The 20,743-nt window shown below is 54.8% G+C and overlaps 7 protein-coding genes across 7 annotated transcripts; 5 read left to right on the top strand and 2 right to left on the bottom strand.

The window, feature by feature from the left end:
- Positions 1-1,271: 1,271 nt before the first annotated feature.
- Positions 1,272-5,127, top strand: MRS44_002996 (uncharacterized protein; the record flags this gene model as incomplete). Its single annotated transcript, XM_065623039.1, has 3 exons — positions 1,272-3,401; positions 3,446-4,640; positions 4,829-5,127. 3 exons carry the CDS (start codon positions 1,272-1,274, stop codon positions 5,125-5,127), a joined length of 3,624 nt encoding a protein of 1,207 aa, XP_065479111.1.
- Positions 5,128-7,361: 2,234 nt separating this feature from the next.
- On the top strand, positions 7,362-9,318 carry MRS44_002995 (uncharacterized protein; the record flags this gene model as incomplete). The annotated part of the gene is made up of 7 exons (XM_046280788.2): positions 7,362-7,473; positions 7,580-7,685; positions 7,741-7,851; positions 7,905-8,183; positions 8,294-8,543; positions 8,595-8,908; positions 8,958-9,318. The coding sequence occupies 7 exons, from the start codon at positions 7,362-7,364 to the stop codon at positions 9,316-9,318; spliced, it is 1,533 nt and encodes a 510-aa protein (XP_046137109.2).
- A 380-nt stretch (positions 9,319-9,698) lies between these two features.
- Positions 9,699-10,450, bottom strand: MRS44_002994 (uncharacterized protein; the record flags this gene model as incomplete). The annotated part of the gene is made up of 3 exons (XM_046273530.1): positions 9,699-10,027; positions 10,087-10,321; positions 10,385-10,450. 3 exons carry the CDS (start codon positions 10,448-10,450, stop codon positions 9,699-9,701), a joined length of 630 nt encoding a protein of 209 aa, XP_046137108.1.
- A 642-nt stretch (positions 10,451-11,092) lies between these two features.
- On the top strand, positions 11,093-13,246 carry MRS44_002993 (uncharacterized protein; the record flags this gene model as incomplete). Its single annotated transcript, XM_046268278.2, has 1 exon — positions 11,093-13,246. The coding sequence occupies one exon, from the start codon at positions 11,093-11,095 to the stop codon at positions 13,244-13,246; it is 2,154 nt and encodes a 717-aa protein (XP_046137107.2).
- Positions 13,247-15,667: 2,421 nt separating this feature from the next.
- Positions 15,668-17,478, top strand: MRS44_002992 (uncharacterized protein; the record flags this gene model as incomplete). The annotated part of the gene is made up of 2 exons (XM_046273529.2): positions 15,668-16,073; positions 16,190-17,478. 2 exons carry the CDS (start codon positions 15,668-15,670, stop codon positions 17,476-17,478), a joined length of 1,695 nt encoding a protein of 564 aa, XP_046137105.1.
- Positions 17,479-17,742: 264 nt separating this feature from the next.
- Positions 17,743-18,622, top strand: MRS44_002991 (uncharacterized protein; the record flags this gene model as incomplete). Its single annotated transcript, XM_065623038.1, has 3 exons — positions 17,743-18,060; positions 18,116-18,245; positions 18,297-18,622. The coding sequence occupies 3 exons, from the start codon at positions 17,743-17,745 to the stop codon at positions 18,620-18,622; spliced, it is 774 nt and encodes a 257-aa protein (XP_065479110.1).
- A 797-nt stretch (positions 18,623-19,419) lies between these two features.
- Positions 19,420-20,565, bottom strand: MRS44_002990 (uncharacterized protein; the record flags this gene model as incomplete). Its single annotated transcript, XM_046275264.2, has 1 exon — positions 19,420-20,565. One exon carries the CDS (start codon positions 20,563-20,565, stop codon positions 19,420-19,422), a length of 1,146 nt encoding a protein of 381 aa, XP_046137103.2.
- Positions 20,566-20,743: the final 178 nt, after the last annotated feature.

Genomic DNA, 20,743 nt, shown 5'->3' with positions numbered 1-20,743 from the left:
TCCCAACGGGATTCCCAGTCTGGTCAGACCGTGGTTGTTGATGCTCGCTCGCTCAGGTCAGGTCTTTTGTTGCTGGGGACTACCTTCCTGTGCTCTACCTACATAGAGGGCACTTTCCATGTTGATCCCTGTGACTCTGAAACTCCCCTGGATCTCGACACACGCACACGCACACAATCTCTCGCCCTCCCGTCTCTTTCAACATCCCTCTTTCGATCCATCCCCCTCCCTCGCTGACCTCACACCTATCCTGTGCCTGCCCGCCCTGTCAGACGGTACAGCGGCAGCTCTCGCCATCCACATCCATCCATTCATCGCTCCTCCGGCCTTGCATAAGACACCTACCCACGTACCGACCTTGGGCCCAGGCCACTGTCCGTCAAACAGAGACCAGAGAGACCCTTGGCGGGCTCCCGACCAGCCTATCCATCCCCTGTCCCTGTCCGTCCCTGCTGGTGCTCGCCCCTGCTTGCAACTGGAGCCCGGTGCCCTGGCGACAAAGCAAAGGGGAATTGCCTAGGCGTGCTGTGTGCTGTTCTGTGCCCAGCCGTGGTCCGCTTTGGGTTCTAAGAGACAGAAAGAGTCCAAGAAGCCTGCTGTATTCTGCTTTGGCCGACTCTGTTCCTGTTGCAGATACCTTTGTTGCTACTTCTCGATCTGGAGGCCTGCAACGGAGCCACGACACCATCCACACGACACCTCACCTCTTTCACTCTTCCCGCGCCGCCATCGACGACGACCGAGCGAGCAACCTCACCTCAGCTCCGCACACGACCTCTTATCAGAGCCCACCGCCGCCGCACAGCTACTCTCACCACCACCGCTATCACCTCCACGACCACACTCCTTCACTCGCAACCACCCGTAGGCTACGGCGCCAACCAAGATCGACCCAGAGCTTCTCACTGCTGTCAGACGGCACCCCGTTACCTCGTACGCCGACACCGCTAGAGCTGCTGGAAGCTGCCGCTCTGTCCGCTCAAAGAGCGCCACCTCCAACCGCCCGTTGCGCTCCCCACATGTCCGCCAGTTGATTCTCGTGTCGCCAGAACAAGCCTCATTGGACAACTCCACTGCCTCTGCCGTTGCTGTAACCGTTACGAGAACGGGCGGCGATCAATAAACGAAGTCTTTGTTCCTTCAAACAAACACCACACCTCTCGGTTCGACTGCAACAGCCAGCTCGGCGCGATCAACGCCCGACCTCTCCTCCTCGAGTCAATGACGTTGCCATAGGTCTCTCCCGATCATCACCCACGACTGTATTCCTCATGGAGAACGAAGTGTCCGCTGTCCAGGCTCCTGATGGTCGCTCCTCAAGGAGAGACCGTCTCATGGGCAAGCTCTTTAAGGGTGGAAAGGATCGCAAAGCTACCGAGCAGCAGTCCGCCGCCAATGTCGATGCCTTCCTCCACAGCTCCTCCGATAATCTTACAATCACCCATCCGCCCCCGCCTCCCCCGCCGTCATCGCTACCCAAGCTAGCGAAGCTCGACACCACATCAATCTCACGCTATCCTCAAGCTCTAGCTGTCAACCACGCAGCTCAGCAGAATCGCCCCCTTGTACCAGGGCGCCCCGATACCAATACCCCGAAACGAAGCCCACGACCAAACAGAAAGGGCCTTATTGTTAGGTTTGACGATTCGGTGCCAGAGGTTATTGGTGAAGGAGGCGACGAAACCGAGGCGCCAACTATAGAGATCTCGAAGCGCAAGAAGGCCCGACCACCGCCACCTCCACAACCTCGCAAGCCAGCATCTCCCCCAGGGCGACCTCCTCCACCACCTTCAGATGCAGGTACACCCAGAAGTGCTCCCGCGGTGGACGATTTCAGGCCGAAGCCACTGCTGCGAACTCAGACAGGCTTTTCTTCCATCTACGAGCCCGAGTCTGACGACGATGAGCCCAATGTTGGCCCTGATCCTGATTCCAAATCTGAAGAGCTGATCTCTCCTATATCAGCTCAGCACCACACGCTCCTCCCTGGGAAGAGATCTCCCGCTAGGTTCCTGGGTGCGGCCGCGAGACACGATGAGAACAGGAGGTCATTTATCGAGATTCACTCTGCGCAGATGCGCGAAGCTGAAGGCAGGGTGTTCGCTGAAGCTGCTCGCGTGGCCAGCGCTACGTCTGCGTCCTCTCACAATTGGGACGACCCTCATTCCGCTGAGCCCCTTTCCGCTTCTCCTGATACCACGCGCAGACGAGGGCCCCCGTCACCTGAAGCGCAGATCTCGAAGCCCAATATTTCATACAGCCCCGCAGCTTCAGTCCATTCTAGCTCGACGACTGGATATTCTCCCCCACCAACTCTGGTTCCAGCTGCTCCTCCTATCTCTGCTCCTGCCCCTGTGGCAGCTCCAACACCAGAGCCGCAGAACTTGTCCAGGGAGCCAAGTATCGCCTCTCAGCGTGCGCCTCCTCAAATAGCGTCTAGATCACTGTCTATCAGGGTTGGTGATGGAAATTCTGCAGCGGCAGAGCAAGCACTTGAGACCTTCATCTCTCGAACGAAGCATCTTTTCGAGCTTTTCCGTCTTCACGCTGAATCTGTTAAGCCTTTATCTACCTGCTCTCTTACAGAATGCGCCAGGGGTGCTCTATGGTGGTTCTTGAAAGGCCGCATGGGCTTGGAGGTGGCGATTCGAGAACGACCAAACTCCCCACAAGGCCAGATGCAAAATGACCGGGATCGCCAGCAGGCTTATGCGAATTTGGCCAAGGCATTCTGGCTTTCGGAGCAGATTGTCCCCGAAATCTCACAGTCGCAGGGCTTGGAACCGGATTCCGAGATCGACGAGGTTAGCAAGAATTTGGTTTCGTCGCTTAAGAAGCTGTCCATGTCGATGAAGCGAAACGGATTCTTGCCCCCTGAGGATGCTTTCCTACCCCAAACTATCGACAAGTCCATCTGGGTCGAGTATCCACCCCTGAGTCAGGATATGATTGCCCTCCTTTCAGGCAATTGGGGTTCTGGCCTCACAGCCATGACCAGCCCAATGTCCAACCTCCGCCTCTTGGATGCCTTCCCAATCGGAGACACTACCGAAAACTTCAACTATGGAAGAGTACAGGCCGACGTATATCTCATGGAGCAGGGCCATGATGCTCAGAGGCTGTATTTCCCGTGTCTGCTTTCCATGGTTCGACCACAAAAGTCTACCGGACTTGTGTTCGTATTGGCTAGCCAGAACGGCCACATGCAGCTCGCTATTCAGGAGAGTAAGAATGTCGGTCCAGTGTGGGACGATATACGCTGGCGAAGCGACACTTGCACAGTCGACGTCCGACTACGCCGTGGCTTCCAATTGGCCATCCAGCTGGTCCAGCAGGACTTCAGGATACTATACAACATGTACGACTTTGGAACCAAGGTCCAGAACTCGCTCTTCCCCGGAGTGACGAGAACATGGTGTTCAGGTCGACTTTGCGATCATTCCAGGTCATGGATGCCGACCCCAACTTTCGCCAATTCCCTAAGGAGCCAGTCCCTCACTGCGACGTGGCTCTATTTGAGAAGCTATATAAGGAGAATGGCCCTGCAGGTCCTCGCACATGGCATCTCGGGTTCCGGGTTGCGGTGGTGTCGGGGCCAAGGACGAGGACACTGAGCGGAGTGCAACATTCTTATTCTCCAGCACAGCCTATTCAGTTCGGTTTCTTCCGTGGCGACGGGGATGCCCCCTCCCTGACTGTCAAATACGAGAATGGCAAATCCAAGGGCCGTATGGTCCTAGTGTTTAGCGACGAGAAGGCAAGGATCAAGTTCCATTCGTTGCTTACAGGGACATTCCTGGATCACGACGAGAAGATATATGCCGATATGGGAATCAAGAGTTTCAATGTCGCCCAAACTCTTCGTGACCCTCTGGGCCTGGCACCATTTAGTCGGATGCCCTGGAAGGCCGTCAGAGTTGTTAACGATGAGTATGGCGGAGATGTACCGCCAACTGTCCTGGCGGACCGGCTCAAGGTGGTGCTCGATTATCAGAACGGCAACGTCGCAGACCGCATCAACGTAGCTCCAGGCGAGCTACGCGTGAGGCTGGAAGTGACCAATGCTAAGCTGCTCCGGGTTCTCCGGCAGCCGCAGAAGGACATGACCATGTCGGTCTCGGAGGCGCAGGTGCCCAAGGAGCTCCCTAGGAACATGGCGGATGGGCTCCAGCTATTGCGGCACAACCAAACTATCCGAACGTTTGAGTTTAATAACTTGAAGGACCTGCATGATTTCCAATTTGCCATGACTGGCTTCGAGGTTATCTTTGATGCGCTGGCAGTGACCTTTGCCATCTCAAGGCGCCGAATGGTGGTGCCGATTCATAAGAAGTGGGAGGCTGGATACACTCGAATCCAAGTCATTCAGCAGGAGGATAAGCAGCTACAGCTTTTGGCTTTCTTTGAGGACTTCCACCATGGACACTGCATGAACTTTATTCTTAAAGGCACGGATGTCTACGAGAGCGTCCAGCGAAGCAGCAAATCGGGTATCAAGTTTGTCGACGCCAAGTTCCCCCTGCCACGTCTGCCGGCAGACAAGGATGGCGACTACGATGAGATGGCTTTTGTCTGCCTTGACCTCCCGGATCTACCGGGCGAGCACGATGATATCTCCATCCTGTTTGAGAAGGAGTCCGGTAAGTGGACCACATGATGATAGGCAAACACAGCGGCTGACGATTGATATAGACCGAGACGCATTGGCCCAGTGCCTACCAGCGCCAGTCAAGGGTTCTTCAAAAATGTCTTCACGACTGAAATGAATGAGTGTCGAAGAAATGAGACCAGACATGTGACAATGAGTTGGAGCTATGGAATTGTGTAGGAGATATCCCTGGGGATCCAACGCCCAAGACGAAGAGGGCGGTGTATCGGTTTGTACGGTTTGCCCGATGCATACTATCGGAGGTCCGGGGTTGCTCCAAGGCCGAGGAGCGAGCGGGTCTAGCAGAAAAAGCAAAGAAGATGAGACCAGTCAGCGGAAGAAACCTGGCGCTTTTGGAGACTCAAGTGGATGACTATGCCACACAGAAGGAGTTGGACGGAATTCAGGACACACATATCAGCCGTGGCGTTGAGAGCAACGGAGGAGGCTGGCTTGATGAATGGAGCTCAGACACATGATACCTCAGTTGGGGCGGAACGGCCGGCCCCAGAAAGTGTCAGCTGAAGCAAGCAGCAAGGTACCCTTTGGAGCGGAGATATCGCAAGTTTGAATCTCCAGCGAGGCAGGAGTGGGCGAGGGACCAACTGTAGACGGGGCCCTGCAACTAGATGAACCGTCCAATTATGCTGGGATGAATTGGATGGATAGACGCAACTGTCCAGCTGTCGCTATCGGAGCAGGGTATGAAGCAGACAGAATAATACCAAGAGCAGTCGAACGACTAAAACAACGGCAAGCCCATCAACAACAAAGTCGCAGACTAGCGAGGTGCCTCGGTTTCTTCACGCGGTGAGAGCTTGATAGTGAGGCCTAGACCACGGGCCCCATTGAGTGGATGAGGGTCGGTCGAGCCAGACCGGGAGGCGCTCGGGGAGGGGGGCCGGGCCGAGACTCAACTGTGTGCTCCGTGTGGGGCCGGCGCTTGCCCGTTTTGGATAATGGGTGGAGGAGAAGGATCATGATAAGGTCATGCTCATTCTTACATCGCAGTGACACTGATTGAGATGGCAGAAGACCATGAGCGCTTTGGTCGTGCAAGAGAGTGGGTAAGAGAGGAAGCGGTGAGATGATGGTTCTGAACAAGCGTCTTGGAGAGTGAGTGAAGGAAAGAATGGTCAGCCAGATAGGCACTATTGAATGCGGACAACGGACGAACCAGCTTCGACTCTGATGCTGATACAGTACAGTCAGCTTGGGAACGGTTCCCAGGTGCTCGGGCTTCTGACGTAGCCAAGATGGCTGGCCTCAGTGCCTTAGCTCATGACACCCGACCCATGAATGGAACCTGGCGGTCCGCGTATTCAACCCCCCCAAGGCCCCAGCGCAGCGAGGACATGACAAAAGCGAAATCTAATCGAATACGCGTTAAATTCTGGCCTGACAACCGAGTTTCCACACTTTCTCCATTTGCGGTGAAAGGGGAGAAACCAACCTTGTCGCGCTGACTGTTTGCGGCTCTGACCTGACAGGGCAAGGATCTGAAGATTCCGACGGGACACAACCTAACCTCTCACGTCACAGGCGAGAACAAAAGAGACAGCCTTTTTTCACAACGCGGGGGACCACTGACTTGTTGCTGATTGGCTTTTGTCTGTAGCTGTCCAAGCTCACATGGACCTACAGCCGCCACCTTTTCACTGTACCAGACCTGAGTACAGCGGAGGGAGGGAGGTACTCCTACGTAGAAAGGAGGTATCGGCGCCATTACTTCACTGTTGCCTTCATGACCTCTTCCCGCGGGCGTCTTTGCCTTGGAAGGAAACCTGACGGCGTGGATCAGTGGTACCTACACCTACACCTACACCTACTGCACCTTCCCTTGTCCGGGGCCATGACTGCAGTGTCGTCACCGACGTAGTAGCAGATTGATTTACCGGGCCATCCGCTCCGTCATCCAACATCCAAAAACTAAGATTTCCTGGATGCGTCTTTTCACCTCTTATCTTCCTTTTCAACTTCATCCTCCTTTTTCGACATTTGCGCCGTTCAATTCTCTGCCCACTGTCGCTCGCACCATAGTATTTACGCTACAGCATAGGTTATTTCGCAGCGAACTGCTGTCCCCAACGACATTTCGATCCGTCCATCCATCAAAACGTCCCCCCGCACCCAACAAAGCTCAAGCTGTACCCACGGGCCGCCCTCCCGCGTGCGTCTGTTGCGTCGGAAGCAAAGACGTTTACAACAACGTGAACGCGTATCTCGTCGTCGTCGCTCATCGTCGCCGCCTATTTCCCCGCCGATAGTCCCCACCGGCAATCAAACAATCTCTACTCAACTCTACCTTACGTAGGCGTACAGGTGGCAGCCTGGAGCCATGGTCATGGGCCTCGTTTCGGTACCTGGTCGTCGAAGGACCGGCAGTAGCAGTGAGTCTGCCTGTCCGCTCTGAACAGTTCATCATGCTTGCGGGCGGGCGCACAAGCTTCAAAGCAGGCTTCACAGCCCGGGAATGGAATACGGGCGAGACCTCGCTCCTCTGCAGAGCTGAGCTCCATCCCCATCCAGCTGACGGCGTCAGAGCTCCAAGCTCTAAATAAGAACCGCCCCTCCGTTCCCCGGAAGCGCGCCGCTCATCCATCCCACATCCCCACCCCGCCACCTCCGAGTCCTCCGCTTCACCTCGATTCTCTGCCCCTCCCAATTCTGCTGCCCCTGCCCCTCTCCTCCAACTTTTTCGTCAAGAGTCGCCATGTTGACCAACTGGTTCTCGCAACCCGCAGGCACCCGCTCCTCGAACGAAGACCCTCGCAGTCCCGACGCTGACGATGATACCCTCGTCGTGGAGCCTGATCAGGGCAATGGTGAGCGATTCCTAGGTCCCTAGACCGCGCTGGCTCAGCTCTGTTTGTGATGCTGCGCAGTTGTGCCCGTCCGTGACGCTGGACTAACGAGCATTAATCCAAAAAGTCCTCTCGCACATCATCTCGCAACTGCGGCCTGGAGCCGATCTGAGTCGTGTCGTCCTTCCTACCTTCATTCTCGAACCCCGCAGCATGCTCGAGCGCATCACAAAGTGATTTCCCCATTTTCCAAGCTTTTAAACTCGCCCATTAACGTCTTGGCTGCAGCTTCATGTGCCACCCGGAAATGCTACTCCATATCCCAACCATAGATGATCCTGTCGAGCGTTTCGTATCTGTAGTCAAGTTTTACCTCAGCGGATGGCATATTCGTCCCCCGTGAGTTTTCTCCCATCCCCAGAATTGACTCGCCAACTGCTGACGGCTTGTAGCGGCGTCAAGAAGCCTCTAAACCCGATCCTTGGCGAAATCTTCACCTGCTACTGGGACTTTGAGGGCAACAAGCGCGCATATTACATCTCGGAACAAACCTCGCACCATCCTCCCAAGTCGAGCTATTTCTACATGGCCCCTGAGCATCACATTCGGATTGATGGCACCCTCAAACCCCGAAGTCGGTTCCTCGGAAACTCTGCCGCAAGTTTGATGGAAGGAATTGCGTTCTTGAGCCTACTCAACCGCGGCAAGGATCCGTCAAGGGGAGAGCAATAGTAGGTCAACCTGCGCCTTGACAGTTGGAGAGTTGCTTGGTCGCCTACAAACATTACCATTCTGCGTTGGCGGCAGAAACTTGTGTGAATATCTCTAACAACCATTTTAGTATCCTGACTCAACCCAACATGTATGCTCGAGGAATCCTGTTCGGCAAGATGAAATACGAACTCGGAGACCACAGCTTTGTCCGATGTCCTGAGCTTGACCTGGTTGCCGATGTTGATTTCAAGACAAAGGGCTGGGTTGGTGGCACATACAACGCGATTGGAGGTGTAATCAAGAGAGAGAGCACTGGCGAAGTCTTGTTTGAGCTGTCTGGACTGTGGAGCGAAGAGATGTACATCAAGGATATAACGGTGAGTGAGGGCATCATGTTTGGGTAGGATTTGATTGACTAACACTCGCAGACTGGCCACCGAGAAATGTTCTTCAACGCTATCCGATCAAAGCCCTCACCGCCAACCGTACGACCGATTGCGGAGCAAGAAGAGCGAGAGTCACAGCGACTTTGGGAAAAGACAGCCAAGGCTGTCAAGGAGCGAAACCACGAGGTTGCTACGGATGAAAAGACTAAGATCGAGGACCGGCAACGCGAGGAGGCTGCTCATCGAGCACAGGAAAACGTCGAGTGGCACCCGCGATTATTCAGAAGGGTTCATGGTGGCCCTGGAGGTCTAGAGGAGGGCGAAGAAGACCTGGAATGGGTCATCAACGCAACTATGTAAGTGCTGATGACATGGAGAGCGCCAACAATGACTGACAAGTCCAAGTGACCATACCCTGAGCCCAGACAAGCAAGCCGAGCAGATTATGGCCATTTACCCGATTGTCAAAGGCCAGAAGCCAGACCAGCGGCACATGATCCCACCTCACAGCCCTTCTGCGAAGCCCATCAAGACACACGAGACCAAGCCGGTTGAGAATCACATCGACGACAACTTGATTGATTTTGACGATACGCCTGCACCCGCCGCTGCGCCAGTACCTGCGAAACCGGCTCCCGCTGAGCCCGTGACGAAACAGTCCGAGATTCAGACGTTGCTGACTTCGACTGGCAAGCCGGCTGACGGACCCCTGATCGACTTCACCAACGACCTAAAGAAGGAACTACCATCCACGACACGGCAATAAAACAAGGGGACGAATTTCGATTATCTCTTAGATGCGGCAAGACGACGGCGACAACTGGCTTTGTTTTTGAAAGAATTGGATTAGGACGGTGGCAGGGGCAGGCTATTATCAACATCGGCGCGAAACAGGATTAGTTATACAGGGATACCATTGTACATATCTCATCATCAGTGGGTTTACAATGAGTAGCAAGGCTTCAACACCAGCCCTCGCTAAAAAGGTGACAGCAAAAATATGCGTGGACTCGCAAACATCCATGAACCCTTGTAGGGAAATTACTATGACCAAACCCCAGTCCCATAACGCCGTGACCGTACCACCCTTTCAATGTTTCGTTTCCTTATCACCATCACTCCGGATGTGGTGCCCATCGCCACTATCTAGTATCGTCGCCTCGTAGGTTCGGGCGTCGGGGAGCGGCTCACGCTCTTCTCGTCGCGACCGCGCTGCTTGAGCCACTTCTTTGTGCTAAGCTGCAGGTCGCGATCCAGCTCCTCGCTGGGGTTCTTGCGGTGGATAAAGTTGCAGAAGCCGCCACGAACGCAACCTTCGCCTGAGTTAAGGCGACAGCAGGCCTCGCGGAAATCGGTAACGGGGCTGAGCTCGCAGTAGATGGGGCGCGCGGCGTACCAGCGGCTATTAAGCTCATCGCAGGCCTTTTGGGCGGATTCCTCGTACTTGAAACGGGCGTAGACATTGCCGATGAGGTCTGTTGGGTGACATGTTAGCATTTGGAAGTGGCATAGATATGGAAATGAGGAAACATACGATCATTGTTGTTGTCGCAGACAACGAGCTCCTCAAGCTCGCCGTACTTGCAAAGCTCGCACCAGATATCCTCGTAGAAGGCGTCAAAGTGGTTCTGGAGCTGAGACTGGTTCATTCGGTTCTTGGGGTCGTATGCCGGGTTCTGGTAAAGGTTGGGCATAAGAATCGTCTGGCTGTATGACGGCTTGACGTGCTTTCGAGAGCAGCGATCACCGTGACGGCACGCGCCGATTTTCTGAACAGGCGCGCAAGTCAGTAACTGCCAAAGACCAGACGCGTAAAAGATTGGGAGACTTACAAAGTAGAATGAGCAGTTGACCTTGTCAAGCTCTGTGCCGAAAATGGAGGCGAGGAAGTTGGCCATGATTGCGAATACTGTAGAGGAAGAGCCAAGGACGAAGAGGTGTTGATGGTGATGAATTGGAAAGCTTGGGAAGATTTGGGAATGGATGTCGAGCATTGGCATCTAGCCTTACGAAATATGCGCCACAGACCGTTGTGAGGCTGGATCACGTGTGTGGCTCTAGGAGGTTCTGTGGCTGACCAAGCCACCACTGCCACAGACGCCTTCTTGGCGGCCCGACACGCTAAATGAGCTTCTCCATGAGGGTCTGGGAAGTTGCGAGAACCCGGAATTGCGCTGCCCAATCCCATTGCGTCTCCCTGAAACAAGCCCGCAACTCGAGGCGCCTCCCCTGAAGGCTAAGAGCTTCCCCAGTCCCTTCTTGGCAATTGGTTCATTAAATCCGACAGGGACCTTGAGGTGCTGTAGGGGACGCTGAGGCCAGGCGCTCTCAAAAAGACGTCTCCTAAGTACGTAGTGCTCCCCGAATCGACAACAATCGGCTCGTACAAGCACGAATTCGACCTTACGGGCGAGAGATACCCCCTTTCCTTCGAGACGGCCGGGCCATGATCACGACACCATAGGCCATACCAACCTGCTCTACCCTCCTCGGTCGCTTTCAGCCTTGTCCTCTTCGCACCCGTGCTATACTCGACGACCATGGATCAAGCAGATATCCCCGCGCTGCTGGCGCGCCTGGCCAGCGATGAGGACGCCTCACGAAAGATGGCCGTGTTTAAGCTGCAGAATTCCATCAACGATCCCGCATTCGCCGACGTCTTTATATCCTCGGGCGGCCTGGTCGTCCTCCGCCGGCTCATCATGACAGCTGGCGGCAACACGCTCGCATACTCGCTCCAGAGCTTGACACGCCTGCTCGAGGTGGACATGGGGTGGGATATCTTTGAGGGGCCGACAGCCAGCGACCTGGTCGAGCGCGTCGTCGAACTCATCGTCACGAACCCGCTCGTCAACATCCTGAGGGGTGCCATGTCCATCCTCGTCGCCCTCGTCAGCCATTCCCAGTCCACCAGCCGAACCGCTGCCGCGAACCGAACGCCAGGAACCTTTGGCTTCCGCGCGCTGAAGCCCGCCGTCGCCGTGTACCCGCAGTTCTTCGAGCTGGTGATACAGCAGCTGCAGAGCGCAGATCATGCCCTGTGTGCCAACGCTCTGATGCTGATCAACGCACTCATCCGAGACGCCGTGTCGAGCGACAGCACCATGAGTGGCGGCAAGGCCAACGCGGGTTCCGGGGAGGAGTGGGCCAAGTTTATCAAGCGGCTGCAGGACCTGGGTCTAATCAAGGCGGTGTACAAGCTGATGCAGAGCTCGGCGCTTCAGGATCTGGCGCACCCTATGCTGGAGTTCCAGTCGCTAACCAAGGTCCTGCTGAGGAAGTGGCGCGAAGTCGACGTTGACCTGGAGCGGCCAGAGCACCGGCGAGCCCTCAAGGGGCTGCACCTGGCGAGTGCGCCGGAGCGTGTCCCCGTAAATGGGCATTTCCCGGCGCACGACTTACACGAGGCATCGGCGAGGAAGGGAAGCAGGCGACACAACCCGGAAAAGTGGAGGAGGCTGGGGTTCGAGACGGAGAGCCCTGCGCAAGAGTTTGACATGACGGGGTTTTTGGGTATGATGGACCTGACGGACTATGTGCGCAAGAATGAGGATGGGTTTCAGAAGCTATTGCTGGAACAGGCGGGGAAACCTGCATCTGAACGCTGTCCCGTTGCCAGGGCAAGCTTTGCGGTCACGATGATACTGTACGACCACTTCGACATCGACAAGACAGATCTGGACGACGTCAGGGGGTATCAATTGTTGGAGGCCAAGGATCACGATAGGCTGTTTAGGCCCCTGTTGCTTCAGTGGTCTCGGCTACACACTGCTGGTTTGCATGCCTTTTTCCGAGTATGGAAAGTCACGGGCGCGGAGCAAGAGGATATCGACAAGGTTGCCGAGCTGGTACGGATCCTAGTCGATCAGGTTGTCGGGGGAGCCACGAGGACCAAGGATGTGATGGAGATGGAGGAAGAGATGCAAGAATATGACATATCGCGACTACGAGATCAACAGATGGAGCTACTCGAGATGTCGTTTGAAGCAACATGGGGTCAACATCTACAGCAGGTGAGGGAGGAACTCAAGCAGGAGGCGCTGCAGTTTGTCAAGGAGCAGAGGATCCGATGCCTCCTCCAGGGGTCATGGTTCTCGAAGCCGACACCCAAGCGAGACAACAACGGGACAGCAAAGCACCGACTATTTACACCTACGCCGTGGCGATATGCGAAACTGTCCCACAACCGGCGATATCTGCATTACGCCGACTTTGAGCAGCAGACGGTGCAGGACCCTAATCTGGACGCTCTCACAGAACGGGTTGATCTCAGCACTATCAGCTCAGTCGTTTCCAATGTATCGGCAAACGAAGACGCCAAGAGCACGACGAGTGAGGTGGCGGGCAAGAACTCGGGGGCAGTCCCTAAGACGACTACCAAGATCACCATCTACAGCTTCGTCAACCCGGCGGATGCAGCAAGAGGAGCTGAGGCTAAGGAGCAGCCGATCTTTACGCTATGGCCGCTGAGCCACAGCTTGGCGTCCGAGTGGCTGGACGGACTGCTGATGCTGCTGAACCAAGCACCCATCACGGCCGAGACGAACAAGCTGGTCAACTTGGTGAGCGAGTACGGGCTCAAGATCCGGCTGCTGAACGTGAGGATGGACTCGGCGTTTGAGGGCCCGGTGCCCGGAGCCGGAGTGATTCCAAGCCGGGAGGGGCTGGACGAGGATTACTTTTTCGAGGTATGAGATGTGATGTGTACTGTGGGTGTTGGTCTTTTTTTGTTTCTTCTGGTGGCTTTGGCGATTCACATATACCCCATTTTTCGTTGCGCGGCTTTAACCAAAGGCATAGCGAGCATTTGTTTAGCTGGTGGATGGGATGGATCGGATGAGAGAGGGAGGGCTAATGAAGAGGCGGCTCATCAAGGATAGACTTGGATTCTTTTGACTCTGCCAGTTGACACTGGAGATTTTACTGTCAAGTCGAAAGAAGCGGCCAAAAGCACAACCAATGAAATGTACTAATTAACAATTGAGTGCCTATGAATGCTTTGTTGTTTCACATTGCTCATTCACCTGCGTATCCTTCCTCAGGCAGCACACTTGAGGCTGAGATAACCTTTGGCCTGGCTTTTGGGCCACATGAACTGCTATTGGGCATATGTTTTCGCGGTGAAGATGGGTCTAGCAATCTGCGGCCGAGCGTTGCTTTTGCCTCACACACGGACAGCTGGCGGCGGTCAGCAACAAGTCCCGTCCTCCAATGGATCCACCATGCTTCTCCGAGGTTCTATATGTGGCTCATCCGTAGTGGATGGTTCGGCTCTCACATCTCAGAACTGCCCGGCCAAGTGGTCCGGGGGTGCGGGATCTTGGCCCAGTTCGTTCTGCAATGGGGCTCAAGCATGTGAGACCAGACGTCGAGGTACCGCTGCAAGATGCAGTTTTTGTGTTGTCTCTACCATGTCGAGCTTCTCTATCCGTCGAGATGTGTTTCTCTTCCCGCTCTTTCGTCTCACGGTGCCAAGGACAGAAGGTCCCAAAGATGGGCTCAGTTGTCTACTGGGGGTTGGGGAGTGGGTAATCTTTCGATCAGAGATCACCGTGTTTGTGGGTTGGGCAGCTTAGGAAGCTCTCCGATGGAGCTTGCGAGAAGTGGATCTTGGATCGCGGATCGTGTGTGACGATGAAACGGCGGAGGGAGACGAGAAGCGAAGGTGATGCTATCCCGGGCTGAAGGGATTGTATTTTTGATATTGCTATGGATGTAATTCTTTTGCAAAGAAACATGTCCTCGAATTTACTGACCAGAAAAACATCACGTTCCCCCTCAGCCATGCCCTGATCAACATGTGGTTTGGCGGTATCCGTCAAAAGCGGTGACGCTCCCCGTCTTCCACTTGGCTCGCTCCAACTGGTGTCGCGTGCATAAGCGTCGCGGGGATGGCTCTTTGCTGGCCTCAGAGTTACAAGCTACCTGACAGTGCAAACAAGTTTACACAGAGAAAAAGGTCCTAGAGAGGAGGAGAGGAGAAAAAAAGTTTCTCCATCCATTCCGTCGGAATTGGGTCGGTGTGCAAAGTGGTTGGGCCTCTCTCTTCCATCAGGTTCTTCTCAATGTTTTAAAAGAAAAGGCGGAGAGCTCCAATTCTCTTGCTTCCCTCTTTTTTCCCTTCCTTCTTCCTTCTCCATTGTCAGTCAATGGCAACCCTCCCCTTGAACCTCATCTGTTTGGGTTGAGAGGGGAAGACTACATACGACGACAGAAGAGCCTCCTTCTTCTCCTCTCTCTCTCTGCCAGGGAGAGAGGCTCTGCTACAGGCTCCCCGGGCTGCCAGCCCGCCCCGGCTGAGGATTAAACGTACTCAGTCGGGCATTGAGTGGCAATCTCGTTTCTTCCTCACCCTCTCCGCTGGGTCTCCTTCATCATCATCTGGGTACCAAGCCTGATCCATACCAATTCGTCAACATCACGAAGTCGGTACGTACTCCCTCCCCCCTGTGGAGATCACACATCCAGTGGCTTTCCCGGGCTCCAGCTGGCAGTTGAATCACTGTGCACCCCCTGTAATGGCCCCCTGAAGCTGACAGGAGACGCGTCCCTAGCAAATTACAAGCCGAGTAAAAAAAAAACCCCCAAAAAAGCCCAATCTTATCTGAAATCTGTACTCGCCGACAGATTCACCCCCCTACTTCAACAAGCAACATTCCATTGAGTGCTCTGGAACTTGACTCTCTTCTATCAACCAACAAACTCTGTTGTTGTCTGTCTATTCGCAAACTGACGTCTTGGTAAGTTGAACACATCTAGCCCCTTTTACTCCTGCCGTCAGCGTTGTAGCTGGCTGGCATATACTTGCGCCTCGTCTCCCTTTCCTCCCTCCCCAGGGGCCAGCTTGTCCTTTATTTCTCTGGCTGCCTGATTCTCAGCATCGCCTCTTTCACTGCGTCTTTGCTTGTTTGCTAACTCGCTTCATTCAGCTCGCTAAGCGTCTCCATTCTTTATTCTTGAACGCGCAACCGACCTCGTCATCGTGCCTGATCGATAATTTCGTTGCCTATTCTCCAAGGCCATAAAGTATTCACCTTTCGTGCAACACCAGCACTTGCCAGCTCAACAGCCAACACTTTCCTATCTACGACTTTACATCACACAAATCATTCGCCATGGCTCGCATTCAGATCCCGCTGGACGTTATCACGTCCCGCATCAACTTCGGCGAGCGCTTCCAGGGCCTTCGCTCTGGTCCTCTTAGCGGTCGCTTCTCCAACCTGCGACCTCTGTCCGAGTTCCTCGACGTCAAGCGAGTCTCGAAGCCCGCCAACTTTGCCGAGATGCAGTCGCGCGTCAACTATAACCTGAGCCACTTCTCGAGCAACTATGCTGTCATCTTTGTCATGCTCAGCATCTATGCTCTGCTCACCAACTGGGTCCTGCTCTTCGACATCATCTTTGTCGTCGCCGGCATGTGGATCATTGGCCGCCTCGACGGCAATGATCTTGAGATTGGTACATTCCGTGCCAGCACGTCTCAGCTCTATACTGGACTCGTCGTCATCGCCGTGCCTCTTGGTCTGTGGGCTTCGCCCTTCTCGACCATGCTCTGGCTGGTTGGCGCATCTGGCGTGACCATCATTGGCCACGCCGCATTTATGGACAAGCCCATCGATGAGGCTTTTTCCGGGGAGGCGGTCTAGGTGGTCGGCCGCGAGCTCCCGAATTTGCGCCCCAATGGGGAAGACCATCGCGGCGCAGGCGGAGGAGACAAGACGGGGACGCTGCGTCGCACGGGCGCCGAGAGGGAGACGCTCGTGTGGAGGAGTTGGGTTCAGATGAGGATAATGAAACGAATACACAAGGCGTTGGGATTTCTTCGGGGACTGCGGCTGGTTTTGCCAGCGACGCTCTTCGATTCACGGGTGTAGACATGGGCGATCGAGAACGCGGGGTGGTTCGCAGGGGTAATTATGTGGACTCGGAGGAGGATGACTCGGAGGATGGCTCGTCGAGCAGCGAGGATGAGGAGTTTGAGGAGTACTTGGCACAGTTGGCCGTCAGGGATCGGGAGGAGGCATTGGTGCAGTCGGCGATGCGCCGCATCGATCGTGCCAAGGCCAAGGGGAGAACAGATGTCAGTCTCAACAAGGAGGAGATTGCGGCTCTGGAGCGCCATCGCCAGCGCATGGCGGAGGCTGAGAAAAAGAAGCGGAGCAAGAAGCGCAGAGATCAACGGGTCGCGGTGCCTCTGACTGAGCTCGATCCAGGCTCACGCAAGAAGAAGTCTCGGCAAGAATCACGGACACGGCATTCGTCGTCGACTAACAGCAACCACGGCGACCAAGATCACCAAGGCTACCCTCCCATGGGCTACTTTCCGCCCCCATCAACAACTGGCCGACGACGCTCAGGCACCACTACCTCGTCCCAGAGGGCGGCCAGTCGGGCGCGGGATGAACGAAGCAGCCGTCACCCTTCAGACGCGGCCGCTCCCCCTTATGGAGATATCCCGGTACCAGGAATGTCTCCTACTTCAAGTCGGGCTGCCCTTGATGTCTTCCAGTACCAGACTGCGGCTTCTCAACAGGCAAACCCCATGGCTTCGTCTCGGAGACCCTTCTCGGGAGCTCCACAAACGGGCTATCCTCAGCGAGGTGCCGGATCCATGGCCTGGGGTCAGTCGGGCTCTCAATCAGGTCTTGGCGATGGTTCAAGCGAAGAAGAAAGCGAGGGTAGCGAGGACGACTCCGAGCGAGGACACCGAGAGGAACAAAGCTCCAGCGATGATGTCGGAAACGGGGCTCAGATCAGGGACGTTCCTCGAGGACGAGGTTCTGCCGTTCCGCTCGAGCCCTCACCTGAAGCAGAGGCCGAGCCTGAGGCCCATCCAGTAAGGAGGAATCCACCTCGTGCCTCGACCTCATCCAAGAAAAAGCCAGTCCGAAGTGGAGGTGGTGGTGGTGGACGGCGAAAGAAGTGAAAAGGATACCCCTGTCGAGAGAGCTCAAGTCTACCCAACATTGATAGACTATCTACTCTAAATCAAATTGTAATCAGTCCCCAAAATTGGAGTTTTAGATGTTCAAATGAAACGTGACGAAGAATTACTGGCATGAATCGTGATTAATTGTTTTGTCTGATGAGTGACCAGGGACATCTTGGACCCTGACTTTCACATGATAGACGCGGGTGTGAAAGTTGTCATGAGGAAGCGCCACTTCTGCTGAGCCACAGAAGCACAGCCATGGGGGTGCGTCCCCTCGGTAGACGTGTACGTAGCAGCTACGTAGGTCATCCGGCCTCGGCATCATCACCCGCCTTTATCCCTGTCGAGCTGGGCAACAAACCGAGCTTCCAGCATCCAAGCTCCAGTGCCGACGAAGAGACCACAACCCCAGTCCAGGCCGTGTTCATCTCCATAGTTAAGGAGCACATTCATCCCTTGATTCATTACCAGCCGGACCAGTGGTTCCTTTCCAAAGCTCTGCATCTATTCCATCCGTCGGATACTACACCAAACATCGATACCGTCATCGCATCGCATCGCATCGCATTCGGCCATGTCGACATCTGCAGGACCCTCTGTTTCAAGGAGCGCTAGCCGGCGACTAATAAAGGAACTGGATACATGGAGCACTGAGCAAAAGGATGAGACGGGCATCGAGCGCCTGGGACCCGTCAGCGAGGACAACCTGATGGAGTGGGAGGCCGTCATCAACGGACGGGGTATTGGACATGGCTACGACGGTTAGAGTCTACTCTCCCTTTGCGGAAACACATCAACTAACTTTTTGGCAGAGGGTCGCTGGCTTCTCAGCATCTCGATTCCTACTACATACCCCCTCGCGCCCCCCAAGATGACCTTTGTCACGACCATCGTGCACCCCAACATTGCCCTGCAGAACGGCGAGATCTGCCTCGACCTGCTCAAGGACGCCTGGACGCCCGCCTACAGCGTCCTCGAGTGCGTGCGCGCCGTGCGCATGCTTCTCGGATGTCCCGAGACGGATAGCCCTCTCAACGTCGACGTCGCGGCCCTCTTGCGCGGCGGGGATGAGCTGGGCACGCGAAAGTTGGTTGAGTTTTGGTGCAAAGACTCGGATGGAAGATATGATGGGCCCTAGGGGGCATCTGTATGAATAAGGAAGTTATTGTTGGGTTGGGATATACTCTTCGATGGGTGTGAGCTTTAATATGGAGTTTAGGAACAAGGGCATTCATATCATGACTTGGATGTACAAGATTGGGATATTCAGATATTTCTTTTTGGATCTCTTACAATGAATGGATAGGATGGGTTGAGCGACAGCGGGCATGACGAACAATCAGACAGATACCAAACACACACACACACAACTCCCCTCACATGACAGACAGTAATAAATGTCAAATATCCGTCAAATCAAGGTCTGCCATCGATTCGTGGCCAAAAACTCTTCTAGGATGGTAACAGAACAGTCAAAAAATCACTCGCATAGATGCCCGTCTATCCCCCCAACCGATCCCATCATTCCACTATTGCTTTCACTCCGCCCCGTGATCTGCGTTTTACAAAATGCGTAGAAACAATTCGAGTACAAGAGATGTCAGCTAATGCATCTCTTTCCCACCTCCTCTCACTTCTGCTTCTGGAGTTCGAGCCTCACTTTTTGTCATCCTTCTCCCTCATTTTCAAAGGATACACTATAAAAAAAACGCCGTGGCCTGAACCCGCCCGATTTGAAACATGAATTGCCCAGCAATGGATGGCTACAGTAGAGCGAATGGGGCGAACCACTCGTCCGGTCTGGTGCAGCATGGCTCGTCTTCTGGCATGACAAGTCGTGAAGAAAAGAAGTTTGCTCAAGGAATTGGTTCATGATTCCCAATGTGGCCTTGCTGCGACGAAATTACTCATTATAGTGATAAACCTGTCATCTTGTTAGATACGGGATTCACTTGGCGGATACGGGATGCTTACCTTGTAGTTGGGGAGACCGTATGGTTGCCAGCCTAATCGCTTCGCCATCTTGGCGAATCCCTCAGTCTCGATGAGGTGATAAAAGGGGAAAGGAGGGAACATGGCGCCGTCGCGGTGGACGTCCGCCTTGACCAGGAGAGCGGTGCCTCCAACTCCATCGAGAGGAATCACCATCTTGGGATCTCCTCCATCAGTCGCCAAGTACGCCATCAACATGCGATAAGTCGCCATCTCGGCGTATCCCTCGAGGAGAATCTCATCAGGGCCCATCTTGGCGGCGAGCGCAAGCGCAGTCTCGCTGTCCTGCCAGCTGTTGAAGTCGTATGGTCGCTCAGCCATTTGCTTGTGCTCCTCATCGTAATATCGCTGGAAGCAGTTGGGGACAATCAATGGCTTGTCAAAAGCAGCCAGATCTTGAATGAGCGAGGTCGGTGTCTCAACAATGTCAGAGTCCAGCCACAGAACCCAAGAAGTATCCGGTCCAAGGGTGGTGAAGAGCAGAGAGTTGCGGGCCTTGGCCATGACCTCGCGACGGGCCTTTTGGTTCGCCAACTTATGTCGCTCGCTCTCATCCTGAGAGACAATGGCGGGCTCAAAGTCTTGTCGCAGGATAATGATGCTCTTGAACTTGTCCTTTTCGCGGCCGTGCTTCTGGGTCTTGTGCACAAACTCCTGCAGGTCAGTTGTGGCCTGGTTACCCTCCTTGGTTTTGGGCAGGATGAAGCCCAGAGTGATGAGCTCGTGGGGGTAGCTCAGCCTCAACAGGTTCTCCCAGTACTCGGGATAGAAGCGGGCCATGGGGGTGAGAATCAGGACATTCTCTCGGTTCTCGATGGGCGAAGTGGTAATGGTGACATTGTTAAGGTTGTAATGCGCGACGGGTGGTGGCTTGAATGGGACGCCAGATCGCGATTTTGACTTTCGGTACGGCGACGTAGGAGGCGATAGATGATGCTCTGCGGTTACCGACTCGAATCGCTTGGCTGTGACGGACTTGCCCGAGGGCGAGACGAGGAAGACGATGATGAAGATGCAGAGGATGACACCGAGGGCGAGGGTCGAAGGATTCCCCTTCTTGAGGCGGACTGACCCCATGGGGCGAGCCATGAGTGCCGTCTTTCGTCTGGATTGCTTTGCGCCTAGAGAGGCGAAGAGGGAGACAGTGTCGGGGTGAGCGTGCGACAGCACCGGCTATCGCGAGCTGGACGAGGGCATCAAGTTGGAGGTTTAGTTCGAGGTGCGCCGCGACGGGGAGAGGACGGCGGAGAAGGAACCAACAAGTATC

Source organism: Fusarium solani (genome assembly GCF_023522795.1).
Source record: "Fusarium solani strain SB1 chromosome Unknown bctg00000001, whole genome shotgun sequence".
Lineage (NCBI taxonomy): Eukaryota > Fungi > Ascomycota > Sordariomycetes > Hypocreales > Nectriaceae > Fusarium > Fusarium solani.
The sequence above is the reverse complement of the archived record's forward strand: the minus strand, read 5'-3'. Positions and strand labels throughout refer to the sequence as shown.